Source organism: Budorcas taxicolor, chromosome 22 (assembly GCF_023091745.1).
Source record: "Budorcas taxicolor isolate Tak-1 chromosome 22, Takin1.1, whole genome shotgun sequence".
NCBI lineage: Eukaryota > Metazoa > Chordata > Mammalia > Artiodactyla > Bovidae > Budorcas > Budorcas taxicolor.
The window spans coordinates 11,344,294-11,368,151 of NC_068931.1; the positions used below are offsets into that span (position 1 = coordinate 11,344,294).

The 23,858-nt window shown below is 42.3% G+C and overlaps 1 protein-coding gene across 1 annotated transcript in view; it reads right to left on the reverse strand.

Annotated features, from left to right (window-relative positions):
- Positions 1-23,858, reverse strand: part of CDH7 (cadherin 7) — a 126,480-nt gene that overhangs the window by 71,655 nt on the left and 30,967 nt on the right. Inside the window, exon 2 of the mRNA XM_052660232.1 lies at positions 1,811-2,105. Within this exon, the coding sequence (XP_052516192.1) occupies positions 1,811-2,105 (295 nt within the window). The remainder of the gene's footprint in view (positions 1-1,810; positions 2,106-23,858) is intronic.

A 23,858-nucleotide genomic window follows, 5' to 3' on the forward strand; every position in this document is an offset into this window, starting at 1 on the left:
AAAGCGTACATGGAGAAGGCAATGGCACGCCACTCCAGTACTCTTCCCTGGAAAATCCCATGGAAGGAGGAGCCTGGTAGGCTGCAGTCCATGGGGTCGCAAAGAGTCAGACACGACTGAGTGACTTCACTTTCACTTTTCATTTTCATGCACTGGAGAAGGAAATGGCAACCCACTCCAGCGTTCTTGCCTGGAGAATCCCAGGGACAGGGGAACCTGGTGGGCTCCCGTCTACGGGGTCGCACAGAGTCGGACACGACTGAAGCGACTTAGCAGCAGCAGCAGCAATACACATCTTTGCAATTCCAGTTCCCTGCATAGCAGATGTACAGATGAAAAGCTGGAATGAATGCAATGACCTTTATTTCAAGTAAAACAAATCACAATCAATCAATAAAATAAAACAAGTCACAATCAGTCAAGTATTATATCACATTGGTAACATTTTCAGGGGTTCCCAGGTGGCACAGTGGTCAAGATCCTGCCAGCCAATGCAAGAGAAACAAGAGACATAGGTTCAATCCCTGGGTCAGGAAGATAACTTTGAGTAGGAAATGGCAACCCGTGCCAGTATTCTTGACTGAGTAATCCCATGGACAGAAGAACCTGGGCCACAGTCCCCGGGGTCTCAAAGAGTCAGACATGACTGAGCATATATACACAAAACTTTCGAGTTAAAGACCTGAGTTGAAATAGGTGTAAAAATACAAGCTCCATTATTATTTTAAATAAACTTCCTCCTTCGGTACCATAAACAATAGGAAATGAAATATATAAATCAACTGGTCTCTGTTCTAGCCTCAATTTTTTTTTTTATTATCTTGTAAGATCATCCATATCTAAGTTACATACTGGCGGAAAACTATTCCAAAGGTAGCTAAACAAGTGGAATTTAAAAGAGAATTTAATAGTATTTGAAATACAGTATATACTAAAGGTAATCTACTTTCTATTTTTCCAGTCATGGGGGGTCAGAAGCCCTGTTGGTATAACAGCCTTCATTATTCTTTTATATATCTCACACTGAGCATCACCTTACCATCATTATAAACAGTATACATTTGAGTATAAATTCTCATGCATCTAAATTTCTGGAGAAATTACAAAAAGATTAGTGGTGGCAGGTGAATGGACATTTATGGGCTGAAGCACACTCTACAAGAAACAGACCAAATGTTAGCCTGGCTACACTGATTGTCTACCTGATACCCTGGCCCTAGAGACATGCTTGGAATAGTGAATTATTATCCTAACATGGGGAGAAAGAAAACTAAACCATCACAAGAATGTGTCTGGATTTTTTGTTTGTTTGTTTGATACTAAGTTTATTTGGAAGATTTTTTTTAAACCTCTTAAGCATAATTTTAATTTTTTTTTTTTTTTTTTTGGTGGGGGCAGGGGTTGGTGAGCTGTACCACACAGCCTGTAGGATCTTAGTTCCCCTATCAAGGATCAAACCCAGGGTCTGGGCAGTGAAAGCACCAAATTCTAACCACTGGTCTGCCAGGGGCTTCCCTCATTTTTTAAATTTTAAATATTAAATTGAAAAGGGATGCTAAGACCTAGGTAATTTCTTGAAGACACTGAGCAGTGTAAAAGAAGAATTTCCAAATTTGCATACAAATAAAATAATGTGTCAAAAAGTAGAATTTAGACACTGGCTACTAACACATCTCAAACATTCCCTCACTCAAAATAGTAATTTCTATACAAATATTAATGTGATATTTTTCTGGTACTTATGATGATTTAATTTTAAACACAAACCTCCCCAAATCAGATAGTGCCAGACCAACTTGCGCTTACTCACCCACAGGCGACATTTCGGGAACCCCTGCCGTATACGGGCCATCCAAGAATCTGGGTTCGTTGTCGTTGATGTCCTGAATCTTGATGACGAACTCGGACTCAGGTTCCACGGGCTTGTTGGTGAGCCGGTCCAATGCCTGGGCTCGAAGTGTGTAGTAGGCTTGCTCCTCGCGATCCAGCCTCTTGGTAGCATGAATATCCCCAGTGTTCTCATCAATAATGAAAATGGAACTTGCCCCTTCGCCTGACAAGATGTATTTGATGGAACCATCTCCTTTATCAACATCAGAGTGAAGCTGGTGAAAAATTCATGTGAGATGAGATTAACTTACAGGAGAGTCAGCGATATGGAGATACGTAAAAATAATTCTAATGTCAGGCAGCAGCACATGAAATTTTATTGTTCTTGGAAAGATAAGCGGACCCATATTGTGCACAGTGGAAAAGGCTATTTAGAATGTGTCAGCTTGCACTTGTGAGCAAGACAATCGCATTTCTTCCGGTATCCAGCCTCACTTCCAAAGGAATTTTATATCATTCCCAAAGTTAGAAACTTGTCTATCTTTGCCAGTTTTAGCCATCTTCGCTGACCAGAGCAGATATTCAGTAAACATGTACAACCAGTCAATTCAATCATATTCCAAGCAAAGGGACTTGTTCGAGCACATTCATAAGTTTAGATCTAATACATTATGTTAAGTGCTTAGAAATCATCACATCCTTTTCGGGTACCCTTTCCTAGCACCCCCACAACTTCTCATGATTATTAAGTATGGATGACTGTCCAGTCACTAAATGAGTCTCCAAATCCTTCTGTATTTTAAAATTTGAAGCTGGAAAAAAAATTACACTGCTCTCTGAAGTAGGAATTTTAAATCAATATGTGCTTGAGACTTCAACTAAAACCTTTCTTGAAATACCAAGCACTGCATTAGATTTGCATGATTAACCCCGGCTCCGGCTGCAGGGGCAGCCCCTACTGATTTGCATTTCATATCTGGAGCTGTCCCTTCTGTGTATGTCAGAACATTATGTCGAACAGAGGAACCTGAGGAAACTCGGAAATAATTACATCTTTCCCTGAACTTTATAACCTGAGAAATGCAGCACCCAATTCGGAATTTCAACAATCTTTCATCCTCAGGAACCGCTGTGATTCTGGACTGCAATTAATACAAAGGCGAAAACCCAATTTACCAAATAGCAAGGCTGCCTTGCAGAACTACGTTGGCGCTCAAAACTATGTTGGCACTCTTTAAAAGACAAGGTGCATGGGGCTTCCCAGGTGGCTCAGTGGAATCCACCTGCCATCACAAGAAAAAGACCAAATGCGAAAAATATAGGATATGAGAAACTATTCAGGCAAGTAGGTACCCAGTCCATTTCCATCTTTAGCTGTTGAGGATACTGCATTTGTACCATGAATTTCTGTGAGTGATCCTTCCATTGCACTGTAACAGCTGTGTTTATACTCGGCTTCGGAATACTTAAGTACCTGATTCATCCTTTTGTTTCTGTAGTTTTCAGCCAGGACAAAATGATACAAAAAAGTTAATTTCTGGCACAAGTTTTAATTTAGCTTTGTTCAGAGTTGCATTAGCGAGTGAATCACTCTGCAGCAAGATTATCCAGCATATGGAGAAGATGTGTTCTTGAAATATAATGAATTATTTAATTTTCTTAAGTTATTCTCACGGTGTCTATTACATACATATGTAATAGCTTGTATGAGACAAGCTAAAAATCCCTAAAGTTTGACTTATTGAGTACTCCCTGTGTTCCAGGAACTACTGTTAATATTCTCTACAGAGTAACCCATCCCAGGCTCACACTAACTGACTTCATCATCCTTTTAACAGATTAGGAAACTGAGGTAGTGAAAGGCCTGCGGTCACGTGGCCCCTCTGCAGCTGCATCCCTACAGGTGGCGCTAGTGGTAAAGAAGCTGCCAATGCAGGAGGCATGAGAGATGTGGGTTCGATCCCAGGTCTGGAAGATCCCCTGGAGGAGGGCATGGCAACCGACTCCAGTATTCTTGCCTGGAAAATCCCATGGACAGAGGAGCCCGGCGGGCTACAGTCTACGGGGTTGCAAAGAGCTGGACACGACTAAAGGGACTCAGCACACAGCACGCACAGCCTGGTGGAAAGCCCGTCCTCTACTCCTGCACTGGGATCCTGCCTCTGGTGGACAGGCTGTGTCCTGTGAGGGGAGGACATTAAAAGCCGCTACAAAAGAGAACTCAACTCAGGGCAGAATAAAGCAACCCATCCCCACCATATCGCCCACCTAGATCTTAAAGATGCTCAGTGCTTCCCGGGGTTTACATCAACACCCTTCACAACGTGCCAGAAGGGACCTTTCTGACATCAAAGAACAGCAGTAGACTCCACCACACTCAACAACACAAAGACCTGAGTCCAGAGACAAAAGATGACAGGTGAGAATAAAGCGGGGCTCCCCTGGTGGCTCAGTGGTAAAGGATCCGTCTGTCAATGCAGGAGATGCAGGTTCAACCCCTGGGTTGGGAAGATCCCCTGGAGAAGTGAATGGTTGCCCACTCCAGTGTTCCTGCCTGGAGAATCCCATGGACAGAAGAGCCTGGTGGGCCACAGTCCACGGAGTCGCAAAGAGTCAAACACGACTGAAGTGACTAAGCACAAGCACAGAGCAGAGTCCCCCGCTGCACACACCTCTCACAGCCACTCTCTCGACCCCTCCTTGCCTCATCTGTTCCTCTCTGCATTAGCAGAGGGTCTCTACACTATTGCTGATGGTGGTGTGAAATATTAGAAAGAGCTTCTTCCCATGGAAATACATAAGTAATACCCAGGCTGCATCTTTAACCAAAGGTATGGGCTCCCATTCACGGGACCAGCCCTTGTGATTCATTTAACTAATTCCTATCAACTGAAGATGGCCGTCTTCACAGAATGGTGATCTGATGTTCCTGGGGTATTCAGGTAAGGGAGGACACCTTCCTCTCCATGAAATCCTGACTGACCTTCAGCCTGAGCTCTGATGCCATATTTGACGTTATGTGATATCGTTAGTTGTTCTCCATTATTGAGAGCAAAAGAGCTGAAAGGTAAAAACGGTTCATATTGCTTGTTTTCCCAGTCATTCAAGGATCAGCATTCTTCTCTTCCACATCTAACTGCCACCACCATCACCAACCTCTCCCCCCGCCACACACACACATGCACACGCACACATCCATTGCAGGAGCCCTGAAATCCACCACCCTCCCCATCACTGACATTTTTCTCCTAGCTGGGACTATCACTAGGCTTGTAACCACTGCCAAAATTCAGAAGTGTAAAAATGCTGTGAGTCTAACCTGGTGTATTTGCAAGGTTAGTAGAGGCATCTGTGGTTGAAAGTAAATGATCAACCAGGAAACAAGATGGAGATGAAATTATCAATGATTCACACACTAAATCTGTAAGGCTTCACCCACTACACTAACCTTAATAGGTGAAGTGAAACCCATGCTGTTAGGAAAAACTACTACCCTTCTGTGATGAAGAAGCATGCTCAGCATAGAAAAATGCTGAGAAACTACAGAATGGCAATCTAAGACGTGTGTCAATGCAGTCCCCCCCCGCCTCCTCCACACACACACAAACACGGCTGCACAGTCATTGTAAATGATTATTACAGACTAGAGTAGGACGCTTTACAGTGAAGACCTCTAGCCAGGAAAAAAGAAATTTCTATGGTCCCAATATGGTAAGTGAACAAATTAGCAATAAATGAAAAACACCATAAAAACAAAGATTTGTACTCTATTTGGAGCAGAGTTGAACTCATGATGTTTTGCCTGTTTCATTTGCCAATATCCCTGTAAACCTGATCTTTTGATTCAACTAAGCAATAACAAAATCTTGATTTCTCACCAGAAAAAAAAACTCATTTTTACTGTCTGCGTCTCTGTATCTTTTTCAAAATATTTGTTGTGGCTCCAAAAGTAAATATTTACATTTTTCTTTTTCTTTTTTGGCAAATGAGCACACAGTGAGGAGCACACATCTCTTAGCTGAGTCCAGCTCATGATAAGGCTACCAAACAAGCATAGAGGCGAATCAAGTATGATGCGAATCCAGTGTCTCTGTGTCACCACTGTGTTTGATAACAATGTAAGAATATGAAACTGTTGGATTCCATCATAATCTACCCAGGCCAGGAGGCAAAGCACACTTCACATGTGCCTGAAGTATAATCTGTTTAATAATCCACTATGAGGAGAAGATGGGACAAATTGAGAGAGGAACACTGACATAGATACACTACCATGTATAAAACAGAGAGCTAGTGGGAAGCTGCTGTCTGGCAGAGGAAGCTCAGCTCAGTGCTCTGTGATGACCTAGAGGGGTGGGAGGGAGGCTCAAGAGGGAGGAATATATGTATACACAGAGCTGATTCACACTGGACAGCAGAAACCAACACAATATTGTAAAGCAATTATTCTCCAGCTAAAAAACAATAATAATAATCCACTAGGCCCCCATCATCCCACACTCAATGGAATACGCACTCATCACCTCTAACCCATTAACCCTTTCTTCAGTCTTTCTGAACAATAATCCCAACTTGGAATCTTAAAATCTTCCACTTGGGCTGTAACAAAACTCCCTGGCTACTATTCACTTTGAATAACTCACATCATCTACGCTGTTACACTGCATGTCAGCAATGATCTTCCTAAAGCTACACTGAAGTATAGTATAGGGTGTGTCACAGCCTTCATCAAATATATCTAATTGCTTCCCATAGTCTCTGGGTTTAACCCCAGATCTTAAGCACAGGCTCCATGTGGCCATGGGCTATCCCCCTAGTGTCTCTTTCCCGCATCCCAGAGGGCTCTCTATGGCCCAGGCACCTAGGATCAGTCACTGCGGCCGGAGCAGAGCAAGCATGTCCATCCCTTTACAGACCCGGCCTCCATCGTCTCATCCAGCATCTGACACCCAGCTCGACATAACGAAAGGTCCCTTTTACTGAAACCTTAACAATCCTATTTCCCCCCCAAGACATGTTGTTTGCATTTCTCTGACAAAATGCCTTTAATTCTGCTTTCTACTGAAAATCTGGTTCAGCTGTTTTCCCACTCTAAGGGCTGGGTTCTCTTTATCATCATATTCCACATACTTAACAAACTACTGTAGTACATTTTGTAAATTTATAATTCACTTTGTGAAATGGTAGTGCCTGTTTTATTTCCATTTCTATCCTTTTAAGTTTTAATAGCATTAAGCAGAAAGAAAAGAAACTAAACAAAAAACATCCCGTATCTCTGGTTTGTTCTCGCTAATCCTCTGAAACCAGGGAGAGGGAATTCAGACACCTTGTTTTCTATGCCCAGGGTAATACTTGCACATTGACACCCTTGTGGTCCCCAAGAGGCAGAGTCCTGCAGGGACAGGCATGCTTTCTTATTCTTGCTTCCCTAAGTCTTATACAGTACTCCACACAGACGCAGATGCATAAAGAGGGTTTATAGACTGTTGGACATTCTCAGATGGCAGAATACCATGTTTTTGATTAAAGAATCTGCCTGCAGTGTGAGAGACCTGGGTTCGATCACTGGGTCAGGAAGATCCCCTGGAGAAGGGAATGGCAACCTACTCCAGTATTCTTGCCTGGAGAATTCCACGGCCTGCTGGGCTACAGTCCATGGGGTTGCAAAGAGTTGAACACCACTGAGCAAATAACACTATGTTTTCAATTTAAGATTATAAAGAACAACAACAGATCAATACACTGCATTCTAACATTTTTCTTGCATTTATTTAATCAACTAGGACCTGATATAAACTACCTGATCTATCACTGTGATCCATCTGCAAATGGAAAATATTCCTCAATCTACTGAGGTAAAAAAATCAATTCGATATACTGACCCACTTTTCTTCCCTCTATGAACACGTTCCACTCTGCTTGTTTCTGACCCGACTGTTGACCTTGTCTTTACTGTCCTGGTTCCCCTCCTCTATAAAATACCTGCACTTGAACTTCACTGAACAATTGTGACAACTACTTGAGATGATGTAGAAGGGTATGACTATAAATTACTATAATGTCAGGACTGTACTTATTAATGTTTTGCTTTTGAAAACATTACACTTTCATATCACAAAAAAGGCCAATATAGTCATCAGATGAAACTGAGAATGTTATCATGAAAGATAATGTTTATCGTGAGAGTTTTGACACTAAAAATATAAAACTAAAAAAGAAAGCCTCCGTGATCCTCAATGATGAAATACAATGATGGAAATACTTAATGTTATATTTAACATTATAATTAATTATAATTAATGTTATATTTAATTTTTCTGTAATGATACTTGAATAAAAAATGCAAAATGCATATTATAGAAACAAAAGTTTATGCTGCTACATTTCTGTTCAAAAATGGAGTAATGATGGCTGAACACAAAATATGCATATGTTCCTTTGAACAGCACGTTAACCCATCAGAGAATGATTTATATACTGAACATTAGGCAAAAGATTTCTAAGGTAAATTTTCTACTGCTGATTTACTTATTCTAGTTTTTGGGTTTTTTTTTTAAGTTTAAAACTGTGTTACAGATTGTTAGAACTCATGCAGTTTACTTTTGCTAAACTTTCACAAGGTTAAAATAATAAGTATGGAGGGCAGATTTAAACAATAATTGGCAGGGAAAAAAACTGCTTGAATATACACATTACGTGCAAGTTTTCTTTTCTCATTATGCTTTTAAATAGATATTTTCCACTTACCACTGGATACGATGTAATTATCAAGCTGTTGAAGAAATATTACAGATGAAAACAAGTACAAGAGTCATTTTTTTTTCTGGTTGAAGTAGTCCTAATTTATAATTATCATTGTGATCCAGGGTAATGGAACACAATTTTCTTGTGAGGCATCTTTGAGGAAGATGCATGGTTTAAGAAGTATAGGTATTAATTACTGCGTGCATACACACTAACTCGCCTCATTTGCGTCCGACTCTTTGCAATGCTATGGACTATAGCCCGCCAGGCTCCTCTGTCTGTGGGAATCCCCAGGCAAGAATACTGAAGTGGGTTGCCATTTTCTTCTCCAGGGCATGTCCTGACCCAGGGATCAAACCCATGGCTCTTCTGTCTCCTACACTGGCTGGCAGGTTCTTTACCACTAGCGCCACCTGGGAAGCCCTTCATTACTACACATAAAGGGCTTCCCTGATGGCTCAATTGGTAAAGAATCCACCTGCAATGCAGGAGACCCAAGTTCAATTCCTGGGTTGGAAGGTCTGCTGGAGAAGGGATTGGCTACCCATTCCAGTATTCTTGTGCTTCCCTTGTGGCTCAGCTGGCATAGAATCCGCCTGCAATGTGGGAGATGTGAACTCAATCCCTGGGTTGGGAAAATCCCCTGGAGAAGGGAAAGGCTACCCACCCCAGTATTCTGGCCTGGAGAATGCCATGGACTGTATAATCCATGAAGGTGAAAAGAGTTGGACATGACTGAGTGACCTTCACTCACACATTCACAAAGTAATAAAGGAGAAGAATATGACACAGAACTATTTAGGAAAGATTAAAATAGATGGGGAAACAGTGGAAAGAGTGTCAGACTTTATTTTGGGGGGTTCCAAAATCACTGCAGATGGTGACTGCAGCCATGAAATTAAAAGACACTTACTCCTTGGAAGAAAAGTTGTGACCAACCTAGACAGCATATTGAAAAGCAGAGACATTACTTTGCCGACTAAGGTCCGTCTAGTCAAGGCTATGGTTTTTCCTGTGGTCATGTACGGATGTGAGAGTTGGACTGTGAAGAAAGCTGAGTGCCAAAGAATTGATGCTTTTGAACTGTGGTGTTGGAGAAGACTCTTGAGAGTCCCTTGGACTTCAAGGAGATCCAACCAGTCCATCCTAAAGGAGACCAGTCCTGGGTGTTTGTTGGAAGGACTGATGCTAAAGCTGAAACTCCAGTACTTTGGCCTCCTCATGCAAAGAGTTGAGTCATTGGAAAAGGGAGGGATTGGGGGCAGGAGGAAAAGGGGACAACAGAGGATGAGATGGCTAGATGGCATCACGGACTCGATGGACTTGAGTCTGAGTGAACTCCAGGAGATGGTGATGGACAGGGAGGCCTGGCGTGCTGCGATTCATGGGGTCGCAGAGTCGGACACGACTGAGTGACTGAACTGAACTGAACTGAAAATTTGCTAGAACAGCTCTTAAAAGAAAAAAAACACAAACAGTATATTTTGAAAAGGAAGGACTACTATGAATTTTTATCCTCAGGAAAAGTTCACCCTAATGCAGTGGCAACAGACATTCATTCTGGGGTTCAGTCCATACTAAGCAGCAGAGTGGTATCAACAGATAGGTCCAGGCAAAGGAACCAGAGGTATGTCTGCTGAATCTCTGCGTCTTAGCTTGCTGCCTTCAGTTCAGCTTAGTCTCTCAGTCGTGTCCGACTCTTTGCGACCCCATGGACTGCAGCACACCAGGCCTCCCTGTCCATCACCAACTTCCAGAGTTTACTCAAACTCATGTCTATTGAGTCAGTGATGCCATCCAACCATCTCATCCTCTGTTGTCCCCTTCTCTGCCTGCCCTCAATCTTTCCCAGCATCAGGGTCTTTTCAAATGAGTCAACTCTTTGCACCAGGTGGCCAAAGTACTGGAGTTTCAGCTTCAACATCAGTCCTTCCAATGAACACCTAGGACTTATCTTCTTTAGGATGGACTGGTTGGATCTCCTTGCAGTCCAAAGGACTCTAAAGAGTCTTCTCCAACACCACAGTTCAAAAGCATCAATTCTTCGGCACTCAGCTTTCCTTATAGTCCAACTCTCACATCCATTCATGACTACTAGAAAAATGATAGCCTTGATTAGACGGACCATTGTTGGCAAAGTAATGTCTCTGCTTTTTAATATGCTGTCTTGCTGCCTTGATGGCACCTAAATCCCAGTTTATTGCTAGTTATAGATCAGTCAAGGCTATGGTCTTTCCAGTAGTCATGTACATTTATAAGAGCTACAACAATAAAGAAGGTAGAGAGCTGAAGAATTGATGTTTTCAAAATCTGGTGCTGGAGAAGACTCTTGAGAGTCCCTTGGACAGCAAGGAGATCAAACCAGTTAATCCTAAAGGAAATCAACCCTGAATATTCATTGAAAGGACTGATGCTAAAGTTGAAGCTTCCGTACTTTGGCCACCTGATGTGAAGAGCTGACTCACTGGAAAAGACCCTGATCCTGGGAAAGACAGAAGGCTAGAGGAGAAGGGACATCAGAGGATGAGATGGTTGGATGGCATCACCGATTCACTGGACATGAGCTTGGGCAAACTTCGGGAGATGCTGAGGGACAGAGAAGCCTGGAGGCTGCAGTCCATGGAGTTGTGAAGAGTCAAACACGATTTGGTGACTGAACAACAGCAACAACCAGTCAGCATCCTCAGTGTCCACTTAGCCTTAAACCCTGAAGGGAGGATAAAATGAAGTACTTATTTGTAAGTATTTTGTAAAATGCCACTTTCTATCTATACATGTACATCCACATAGAGCTGTACCATGAAGTACCTGCCTTCCTTAGTGGGGGAGATCTTGCGTTAGTTTGAAAAAGTTCTACGCTCACGGCTATGGTGTGGTTACTCGGGGCTTCATGTAAAGAGCCCTGCCTTCTTCGCCAGGGACTGAGTGAAAGCAACTCAGAGAAGCATTTTCATTCCACGTGGTACATGCCACTCCCTAGAGAAAGCTCCACGGCACACATCTCATCATCTCTCAGTTGCTGTCTCCAGGACACACATCCACACCTTTCAACCAACTGAAAAAAAAATCTGCCTGGAGTCAGCTTCTTACTGCTCAAAACTCCTTGTCACCTAATTTCATCATGAGAGCGCAGTGTTCTCCACTTCTTGGCTCCTGTCTAAATGCCAAGTCACAAAACAGAAGTAGTTAGAGAGCAAACCCTTGGAAGATTTCAGCTCTCTTCTCAGGAGGATGACTTTAAATTTCACTTCTTGAAGTGGAGGTTGAGCAGAATTTTCCCACAGAAACACTGCACATCTACTCAAAAGAATTAACAATTTCATCTGCCATATGCTTATGATAAAAATATCAGAAATTCTGCAGAGTCAGACTCAACTCAGCCACTGAACCACAACAAAGCAAACAAACTGGGAGTGGAAAGAAAATGCTTATGATTTCAAACCTCAGAGGTTCTTCTCACACTCGAGACTCCCCTGCAGGGGATCCACAGTGGGTCACCCCCATCCCATCCCACTTCATCCCAAAGGCTGGGCTGCAGCACCCAGTTCAACTACTGGAAGTGCTGGAGTCAGTCTCTCTCAGCCCTTACCACTTGCTGTAGGAAAACACCCTCTATTGGAGGGAGATGCCTCCTTAAACATCACAGAGCTTCCTGGGGCAAGTAGAATACACAAGACCAGGAACTACAATTATAATGGGAATGCCTGTGTTATCCTCATTCCTACTGATGCTTCTGTTTCAAGAGCAAGGTGATTCCACCAGGTTCAAAGTGCTCTCTGCCTTGTCCCCTGGACTCCCTGCACCAAGGGACCAACAAGCAAAGAAGCGTTGCATCCTGGTAGGTGTAATTCATTTTGACCACCAGGAGGAGGCAGGCTTCTGTTACACGATGGACACAGGAAGACAGGCTCAGCATCCGGGCCCTTGGGTGACCCCTGATACTCTCTTGCCCCATTTTGATGCTACAAGTGCAGGAACCTCAGCCGGAGGCAGGCTGGGTGGTGAGAGGAAAATGGTGCATACTGATTGGAACCTGGAGACCACCTACAGCATCAGGGGCTGTAGTTCATTTTTCTGACCTTCCTGTAAATCCCACCAAGAAAAGAGGTCAAATATGAGCTATAGGAGCTGCCCCCTGAACTGACGACCTCAAGCCGGGGGTGGGGGCCCCTTTGGCAGTCATCATGGGGTGTCATGGCAGTGACCTCCCAGGTCCACTTCCTACCTGACCCCAGGAAATGCTAGGAGTGCCAGGTGCTGACGCTTCTCAGCTAAGTTCTTCCTAAAAACTGTCACTCACCTAGGGGTATTTATGAATCTGGCAAATTGCAAAAAACGGCACAAGAGAGCCAGTTTGCTAAAGGTAATACTTCTTTCTCGGGGGCATCCCCCAGGCAATGACTGGCTGATTTCAAGCTCCCCCTGCTCCCCTGATCCAGGTCGACTTTGAAGAGCCTTGCCAGCTGCACACATCCCCGGAGACTAGCCCCTTCCAGGTTGCAACTGCACCGCAGTTCACCCCCTCCCGCTGCCCAGCCCTACCTCCCGACCTTCATCACCAATTTCGATTGTGAAAACCACTTCAATACATCCCCGAAAGGCACATCCCTGACTCAGCGTCTGTTCCCCGGGCGCTGGTAACTCACTCACCGACTAATGAGTGGCAGCGCTTGGCTCTCCGAGGACATCTGTGCTCACACACCCCAGGCCTCCTCCAGCGGGGGCACAGGCAGGTGAGAAGCACATTTGCACAATTTGGTGAGAGAGATGCACACAGAGACCAGAAGGGCAAGCCACTAGGAAGAAGCTGCAGGAGGCACCGTTCTTAAAAGACATTTCCCCGGGCGGAACGGCGCTTGTTCCCTTCCATCCACACCTGATACAATCTTATTTTTCCCATGTTCCCAAACCCTTTAATTTCTGGACACTTGACACTGTGAATGAACCAGTCACAAGTGTGAGGAGGATTCTCTGTGGGGTTTTTTATTGGGAAAACAGGAAGAAGAAGAAGGGCCTTAACTCACTGAGCCCAGAAGCCAAAGCTCAATGTGCTTCTTCTTACACAAGCCCCTCAAGTCCTCCACGCCCAGGGCAAGTATCTTCTCTTCAACCAGGTGGTGAGAGCCCAGACCCACCGCAGAATTGGAGAAGGAAACGGCAACCCACTCCAGTATTCTTGCCTAGAGAATCCCGTGGACAGAGGATCCTGGTGGGCTGCTGTCCATGGGGTGGCAAAGAGTCAGACACGACTGAGTGTGCACACACAGACACACACACCACAGAATAGTTCGACTAGAGTATGTGCCCATGGGCTTTATCATTATTATTACTTTTAAAAGATCTCCAGACCATGCTATTATACACCCAATCTAAGATTCACACACCAAAAGGGAAGAAAGGAATACAGAAGAAGCTGAGGAAAATATTCTTCCATTTGACTAATGACATCATCTTGAAAGGCACACAGGTTCATTAATTAAATTAAAAAAATAAATAAATAAGCATGTCTGCAGAGCTGAGGCAATAATTTGCCTTCAAAGAATTCCTGGAATAATTTCAACAAACACAAAATCTTCCTAAATAAAAAACAAATCCATTTTCCAAGTCAGGACCCTCCAACAGGGTATGTAATTGTCTCATGGAAAACATAGCAGGTATAAGAAATAAGAAGGCTATATTCTGACTCAGATGACCTAAGGAGAAGACACATTTTCTCCTGCTCTAAATAACATTATCATTTAAAAATAAATGAGGAAAGTCAAGTCTCTTGTGAGCCTTCTCAGCACCCAAGGCAACCAAGGGATGCCTTACCCTTCTGCTGCTGAGTCTGGATTTGTGTTTAATGCCCTAGAGGTAAAAGTGTCTGTAAAGAAATGTAATAAAGTTAATAAAGCTATAGGAACATAAGGGAGAAAAACTTGGCAGCCCGAAGTGTCTCTCCGTCATGAGGATTATTTTAAGCTGAAAACTAGACTCAAAAGACTCAGGAAGAAACTTTGACCTGTCCTCTAACTGCCTAAAACAATTCAGATGGGGGGTCTGCTCCCCCAGTACAGCTATAACCAAACATGCCTGCAAAGAATGAGGTGGGTGTGTGGTGGGGGGAACTCGATGGGACCTGCAGTCCAAAGACCACTCTATTCTGCAGCCCTTCTGCCTGGCCCAGCAAACATCTGCTCACCAAACACCCATGTTTATGGAAAAGGTCTCCCCTTTGAAGTCCCAAACCACTACCTTCAACATCCTCTTTTGCCTTTAACTGAGATGGTAGTTAGGGTGAGAGGTTGAGCCCTTGTGGCAAGTCCTTCTGGGTCTCTCCCTTCTATTTCAAATTTCTGTCTAATTTTCTCCTGTCAATCGGTCTATATGAATTTAGCACTTAGGCCAGCCAGAAGAACCTAGAAGGGGAGAGGGAAATTTCTTTCTCCTGACCTCAGCTTGCAATTTGGTTTAACGAACTCAACAGAACTAGTTCTTTTTATTTTAAAAATCTATGTCCTAAGTTTACAGAAAGTAACATTACACAGTTTGCTAACCTAAACACAACTGTCAGGAAGGGGTGCATATGTTAAAGGAAGTGTTGTTAATAATACAATTTGTCTGATATCTTATGCACAAATTCAATTAGTATCACTTACAAATATACACACTAAGAAAACCCATTTGCTGTCTGTGAGGTTTAAAATGTTGTACATTTTCTCTGGGTTTCATCACATCACATTACAGATACATGGATTAGATGTATTATTCTATTTCAACTTGAATCACCCCAAACTCCTTGCAGCAGTGCTGTGATGATAATAATTTTCTGGTAGAAGCGTGCTACTGAGGGATATTAATACAAGGAAACATTTCTGGAGGGCATCATTAGGGGTGGGCATTTCCCCCTAGTTTTCTATGTTGCTTCTATTAAAAACTTCCTTTGCTATTGATCCAAAAAATTAATTTTAAAAGTGCCGGCTGAATTTTTTTTAATATTATCTGTGATTTAAATAAAAAAGAAGTCCCAGTCCAGGTTCGATGCAGGATACAGGATGCTTGAGACTGGTGCACTGGGATGACCCAGAGAGATGGTACGAAGAGGGAGGTGGGAGGGGGGTTCAGGATGGGGAACACATGTACACCAGTGGTGGATTCATGTTGATGTATGGCAAAACCAATACAATATTGTAAAGTAATTAGCCTCCAATTAAATAAATTTAAATTTAAAAGAAAAAAAAAAGAATGCAAGAAATATAGGAATGCCTTTATCAGGCAGGTCAAGCTCATCGAACACTGAGAATAAAGTAAAAATTTATTTAAAAAAAAAAGAAGTCCATACCGGAATAAACATGTATGGTCACATGTCAAACATAAAACAATTATTAGTAATCACTGTGACCGACCAGTGGGTTCTGACTGCGATACTATGTGGAGGGACCATTTTACTGACAGAAAATTTCCCTGCTGACAATCAGATCCAGACTAACTCAAAACCCCATCACTGCTGTTAAAGACTGTATCCTCTGTTTCTTTCTGTGTATTCTTACACTTTCTTTGGACTGAAAGGATATCCAACCAGTCCATCCTAAAGGAGATAAGTCCTGAGTGTTCATTGGAAGGACTGATGCCGAAGCTGAAACTCAAATACTTTGGCCACTTGATGCGAAGAGCTGACTCATTTGAAAAGACCCTGATGCTGGGAAAGATTGAGGGCAGGCAGAGAAGGGGACAACAGAGGATGAGGTGGTTGGATAGCATCACTGAATCAACGGACATGAGTTTGAGTAAATTCTGGGTGTTGGTGATGGACAGGGAGGCCTGGCGTGCTGCGGTCCATGGGGTTGCAAAGTTGGACACGACTGAGGAACTGAACTGAACACTTACTTTATCACTTTATATGTGCAATCCTGACTTCTATCCACCCCACTTCACATATTGTTTTATAGCTCTCTTATTCAAATGCTAATAGTGAGAGCTAATATTTATTGAGTGTAATTATGTGCCAGACACATGGCCAAAGGGCCTTTAATTCTCCTAACAAACTTCTGCACTGGGCATTATTGGCCTAATTTTACACAGAAGGAAAGTGTTATTTAATAGGATTCAGTGCTATGTCTAAACTTACCTAAAACGGTCAAATTTCACTCCTAGATCTTGCCAGCAGCAAAGTCTGTATCTTACCAGATCTCATCTATACCACGCTGCCTGCTCCTCACCTCCCACCATAAGAGCTGAGTGACCTTAAAGATCTTAGATTCTTGTATTTCCCGATACAAAAAAACCCAACTATTAGTAAGGCAAAATGTCAGTTTCTAGCTACTGAATTTCTGAGCTTTTCTTGTTTTTTCCCCCTGATGCTTCCTGATCCTTTCAGCCCCACCCCCAAACAGTTGTCAATTGCCAATTTTTTTTTTTTGAGAGCTTTAAATATTTAACTAATTCTGCTTCTTGTAGTCTATCTTAAGAAAAGCATCATTCATGCAAAGTTCTATATACAAGCATTCCACTGAATCATTCCCTTTAATATGGCAAAGACTGAAAATAATTTAAACATTCAATCATGTATCTTTTATGCATCCATTCAATAATGCTTTTGAAGGATTTTTAGAAAAAAGTTCACAGTAGATGAGAAATATCATGGAAAATGCTAAGCAAGCAAAAGATTATATGTTATGGTTACACAATCACTATATAAATACAACTATAAAACTAAGAAAGTATTCCAAAAGGTTGACAGTAGTTAAGAGCGCATGACAGACCGGACCTACCCACCTCAAGAGCCACCTCGGCTATTGTCTCTACCTCGCCCATCACTGTCCTGAATCAGGATTTCATTGTTTCTCACACACATTAACAGTGAAGCAAGTCATACCATCCCCAAAATGCACAGACTCTCAACAAGTCTCCCCTCTTAAAACATCTCTGAGATGTATTATTAAGTGACTGTCCCCTGCATCTTACAGAATATTAACAATTTCATTGCTCTCCAGCTCAAGACCATGGGTGGCTTCCTAATACTTTACAAAGTAAAGACCAGCTTAGTACCAAGGTCTACCATGGCATAAACTCAATGACCATAAGGTGCAGCATAATCACGTATCATGCCCCAAAAGAACAAGAAACCTGTATGTTATCCCTTTAAGATGTCCTTATTTGCATGAGGTGTCCCGATTTCTGAAGGCAAAATGTAGGGGTGGGGGGAATGCACCTTATAATTGAGAGAATATGCTCTTCTTTGGTTCTTCTCTATTTCCTATTTGTAATTCTCCCATAATCTCCTACACCAACCCCCTTCTGCCCTGGAATGCAACAGAGAAGAACACATTGCCTAAGGCTTTCTACAATCAAATCCATCAAATTTCATACCAAAATTATTCCTATTTTGCGTTTATCTATCATGAAAATCAAGGCACATCAAGTAAAAATGAAAAGAGCACATGATGCATTGAATATTATGTTACTCAAGAAAACACAGTGCCACCAGCTTCAATAAGTGACAGGATTTTGTTTAGTACCGCCAAGGCATGCATTTTCTCCAGAACATCTTTTAAGATGATCTTATTTTTACTTTCTTTACAAAATCAAGTCTCCGTTGCAATCCCGCTGAGTGACAGTCTCCTCTGGTGACAAGTCGTGTGATCAAATGTTGTAAGCAGTTTATCATTACCCCCATCAGCAAAAACCTTGTCTAATTCTTGCAGGATCAATCTATAGACTGGACTAAGACTGTTAGACAGGCTTTTAATGCAGTGAAATTTTTTTTTTATAATTACATGGAAATAAGTATATTCACTGTAACTTCTCATGTGTGAGTGCTAAGTCACTTCAGTGGTGTCTGACTCTTTGCGACCCTATGGACTGTAGCCTGCCAGGCTCCTCTGTCTATGAGATTCTCCAAGCAAGAATACTGGAGTGGGCTGCCATGCCCTCCTCCAGGGGATCTTCCTGACCCAGGAATCAAACCCTCATCATTCGGTCTCCTGCACTGGCAGGCGGGTTCTTCCTCATACCTACATGTGCATACTTATGCAAAAAAAAAAAAAAAAAAAAGTCTCAAAACTTTGTGGGATGGAAACTGAGACACCCACCCCTTCCTTCCTTACAAACACTCAAGTTGTGAAGAATAATTGTCAAATCCCTCAGTACACATGAAAGGGAAAGAAAAACCAGAAACGAATGATTCAGGGAGGAAGGGAAAGCTATTAAACCGTTCAAGGAGGGTTTCAGACATGGGTTAGGCAAGGACAGAGTTTCAGACGAGGACTGGCTCGCGGCAGTATTGAACGGCATGCCTCCTCCCATGGCTTCACTTAAATGCAATAATTTTTTTTAATATTATTCATAGTTTAAAAAAAAATGCTTACAGATTTTGTTGTAATAGAAATCAGTAAATAGCTGAGTTTTGGTACAGGTCAAACAGAATCAGTCTGCACAGATGGAAGAGCCTCTGGAAATAGGGTATGAAAATAGTGAAGAATGCTCTCTTATCCACAGCTCTGCAGGGCTTAGAGCTACAACATTACAATGCAACACTGCTGCCACAAAGCTGGAAAAATGTATCATTCCAGTATACAATCTTATTCCTATGCTTATCCCCTTAGGAAGAAGATACACATATTATCCCATCTGCATTGTGAGTACTTGCTTTTTAATACAAAGCAAGAAAACTAAAACATAAATGACACACAGCTGTAGGGTGGAATACTGCCTACCGTTTTACCTACAAGCTTCTCGAAGGGGATTAACACCAGAGCTTTTTCAAGGCTGAAGTATTTGATTCCTTTCACGGTACTCTACAGACACTGACTTCCTTTTGAGCCCACAGGGCACATCAATTCAGTTCTCTAGAGGATAGAAACCAGAAAGCCCTTCCTTTCCCTTTTCTGTGCCTTTTGTTTTTTCCAGTTCTCTAAGATGTCTTCCATATGTTTGGCCACTCTTGAGAATGCATTGCCCGAGCAAACATCCTGGTGCTCTGTGGAATGCAGCTGGAACTTCTAAAAGCCCTTTTCTCATACACAGAATGTCAGCCTCAGGAGCACATAAGAAAACTGGCTAAGAGACCTCCACAGAACAGTCAATGTCGTTTTCAAAACTCAATATCCAGTGCCCTATAAACAAATTAGTGTACTAAACGGAGAACGGTTTTTCAGTCAAATGCCACTGAATTAAAACTCAGCAAAATCAATTTAAAATAAAGGCCAAAGAGAAACAGACAAGGATGAGGAGAACTGAGCATACAGACAACTATGAGGGGTTCCCAGGTGGCGCAAGTGGTAAAGAATCCACCTGCCAAGGCATGAGACACAGAGACGCGGGGAGATCCCCCGAGGAGGGCGTGGCAACCCACTCGAGTGTTCTTGCCTGGAGAATCCCATGGACAGAGGAGCCTGGCGGACCACAGTCCATGGGGTCACAAAGAGTCAGACACGACTGAGCGACTGACCGCACACACAGCTATTAGCGCAGAAGGAATCCAAACTAGTTAAGTTGTATCTGCTTTCCCAGTAATTCTGTCATATTGTAAACAAATTACGAACTTGTTTACAGGATCCCAGAGTAAACATTAAATTATTATTATATATTAGATCACTTAACGTGGCCCCTAAGAATTCTACTGCAATGTCTGGCATGAGTTTAAACGGACAGTGACCAACAGTGAGAGGGGCACGTGGTCTGTGAGCAGAATGCCTGGGGTCAAGGCAGGGACCCATTGCTTATTACTTACCTATAGAACTTTCTTTCACCTTAAATTTCCCCCTATGAAGAAGTTAACTAATGATAATTTTTGCCCCAGTCTCAAAGAGCTTCTGTGAGACTCAAGTGAGATAATATTAAAAGAAAGTGATTTACAAACCACACAACACTAAATAGGTAGCAGTTTTTACTACATTAGTAGTCTATTTGACTTCTGGAGAGGGAATGGCAACCCACTCCAGTATTCGTGCCTAGAGAATTCCATGGACAGAGGAGCCTGGCGGGCTGCAGTTTGTGGGGTCTCAAAGAGTTGGACATGACTGAACGTCTAACACACAAACTATCTGATTACGAATACCATGTAAAATAAAGCAGATATACCGTAACAAAAATTAACTTTTAGAAAAGTATAAAAAGAATACCATGTAGAAAGGATGGAGTCTCAGATGAAACTATTTTACTAATTTATATGTGTGCCAGGCGCAAACTGATTAGATGTGCGACACTGAAATATACACACATAAATATAGATGCATGTACACGCATGTATATACACACATACACATACATAGAAATGCGTATACTCAAACATGTTTTACGTTTCCAGGAGAGAAGATAAGAAGCACATGGGCTAAAGACAGAAGTGTCATTGCTTGGTTTTAGATTAAATCCTTCTTAAAGCACTTTACAAACTTATAAGGTTTGTTGCTCAAGCAAGAAACTGAAATCTTCAAACATTTTTTCACATTTCCAAAAGCCCTTCTGTAAACTATTTTTTCTGTTCCATGTTTTTAAATAATGCACTATTACATATACCCACAGTGACTCATTACATTATGTGATGATTTGTAATTATGTGGGAACATTTTGAGCTGATAAATAGCCCACAATAATGGCTTTTTATTAAGAGAGCACTAAGATAATTTAGTGCCGTATTTTTAAAAGTACTTCTGGCTACTTGGGTGAGAGGGAAAAAGAAGGAAGAAATGGGAGAGAAAATAAAAATTGGTATACTGTACTTTTTTTTTTTTTTTTTTGCCCTTCACTCCCAAAGGGCCCTGTTAATAACTAAGCTTAAAAATCAGCTGCTTCTTCACTGAGTCATCAATCCTACTTGCTTCCCCATCAACCAGGTTCAATAAACTGTTTTTCTCACTCACCTTTCCAGCTTAGGGATTTGAGTGACTCATGATGGAATATCTCCATGTGGATATTCTTCAGGGGACTTCAAATTATTCAACACGTTCAAACTGCAACTTAACCTGATATTTCCTGTCTTGAGCCAGAAACACTGGATTTCTCATGCACAACACAGCACTATGTGGAAGGCACTGTGCTGATGCTGCAGACGTTGTTATTGTTCAGTCGCTAAGTCATGTCCAACTCTTGGCAACCCCACTGGCTGAAGCACGCCAGGCTTCCCTGTCCTTCACTATCTCCTGGAGTTTGCTCAAATTCATGTTATTTGTCGGTGATGCCATCATCCAACCATCTCATCCTCTGTCAACCCCTTCTTCTCCTGCCTTCAATCTTTCCCAGCATCAGGGCCTTTTCCAGTGAGTCGGCTCTTCACATCAAGCGGCCAAATATTACAGCTTCAGCTTCAGCATCAGTCCCTCCAAAGAATATTCAGAGTGAAAAAGGCTACCTCTCTTCCTTTTTCTGTATCATTCCCAACCTTCTACACACCACACTTAATTGGAAATGTCTCATAATGACTCCACTTTCCAAACAACTGTTTTTCCGGTTATCCTTTTTATCCTCCCTCCCAGGACCTCATTTCAGGCTCTACCACCTCTTAGCTGGAAGACCTAACCATCACTAAACTCACTTTCTGCCTCCATTCTTGACCTCTTCAATCTAAAACCCTTTGACACTAGCAGTTCAGTTCAGTTCAGTTGCTCAGTCGTGTCCGACTCTTTGTGACCCCATGAATTGCAGCACTCCAGGCCTCCCTGTCCATCACCAACTCCTGCAGTTCACTCACACTCAAGTCCATAGAGTCGGTGATGCCATCCAGTCATCTCATCCTCTGTTGTCCCCTTCTCCTCCTGTCCTCAATCCCTCCCAGCATGAAAGTCTTTTCCAATCAGTCAGCTCTTTGCATGAGGTGGCCAAAGTACTGGAGTTTCAGCTTTAGCATCATTCCTTCCAAAGAACACCCAGGACTGATCTCCCTTAGGTTGGACTGGTTGGATCTCCTTGCAGTCCAAGGGACACTCAAGAGTCTTCTCCAACACCACGGTTCAAAAGCATCAATTCTTTGGCACTCAGCTTTCTTTATAGTCCAACTCTCACATCCATACATGACTACTGGAAAAACCACAGCCTTGAATAGATGGACCTTTGTTGGCAAAGTAATGTCTCTGCTTTTTAATATGGCATTTATGAAATTCAAATAGGCTCACAACCATCCCCCACCTGTACTAAAAGACCAAAAAAAAAAAAAAAAAAAAACGAAAAAAACTTCTTAGCGAGAATATTAAACTTTAATGATAGGGCTCTCAATTCATGGTTGCATCTATTCTGTTTTCGCCCTGTTCTTTGGCCATCTAAATCAATCACAGACCTTTTATAACAAACTATTTTCTCACATCTCCATGTCTGTACACTGGCTGCTCCTTTGAGACAAGAAATTTTTTCCTCTCGTCCCATTTATTCAGGGACTTTCTCATCCTTCAAGGCTCAGCTGAAATATTATCTCCTCTTTAAAGCCTGTCTGATCTCCCCAGGCTCCTTTTACTGCTCTTTCCTTCATCGTCCATTCCACACTATAAAACCCACAATCAGACCACACTTAGATTATCTGTAAGTTTCCTCACTGTGCTGTGACCTACAGAAAGGACAAGAACCATTCTTTACTCTTTGCCTATTTATATCCCCGGTACATCGCCAACCACAGGGTGCACAGCCCACGGACTTCATAAATAACCCAAGAGTAAATGAACACACATCCTGAAAAATACTCATGACGACATGACTTCTTATAGGACCATTACAGACCATGAATTCCTCCTTTTCTATATCTTAAGTATCAAATTTGGTTTTCAACCAGGCCGATTTTCTTACATGTAAAATCTGAACTTGAAGAGAAGTGGATCTGTCCAGATTCTTGCTAAAAACTTTGACTCTCCCTAACTGGCTAACCACCTGGAGATGGTTTCCATCTTAAGGAAAGCAGGTCTAACTCTGCTTCTCTTTCTTCCCTAAGGACACACAGAAATAGCACTCAACATGAAGTGAAAGTTGGACCATAAAGAAGGCTAAGTACCAAAGAACTGATGCTTTCAAACTACAATGCAGGAGAAAACTCCTGAGAGTCTCTTGGACAGCAAGGAGATCAAACCAGTCAATCCTAAGGGAAATCAACCCTGAATACTCACTGGAAGGACTGACGCTGAAGCTGAAGCTCCAACAGGTTTTGGCCACCTGATGCAAAAAGCCAACTCATTGGAAAAGACCCTGATGCTGGGAGAGATTGAAGGCAGGAGAGAAAAGGGGCAACAGAGGATGAGATGATTGGATGGCATCACCAACTCAATGGATATGAGTTGTGAGTTTGAGCAAAAATCTAGGAAATAGTGAAGGACAGGGAAGCCTGGCAT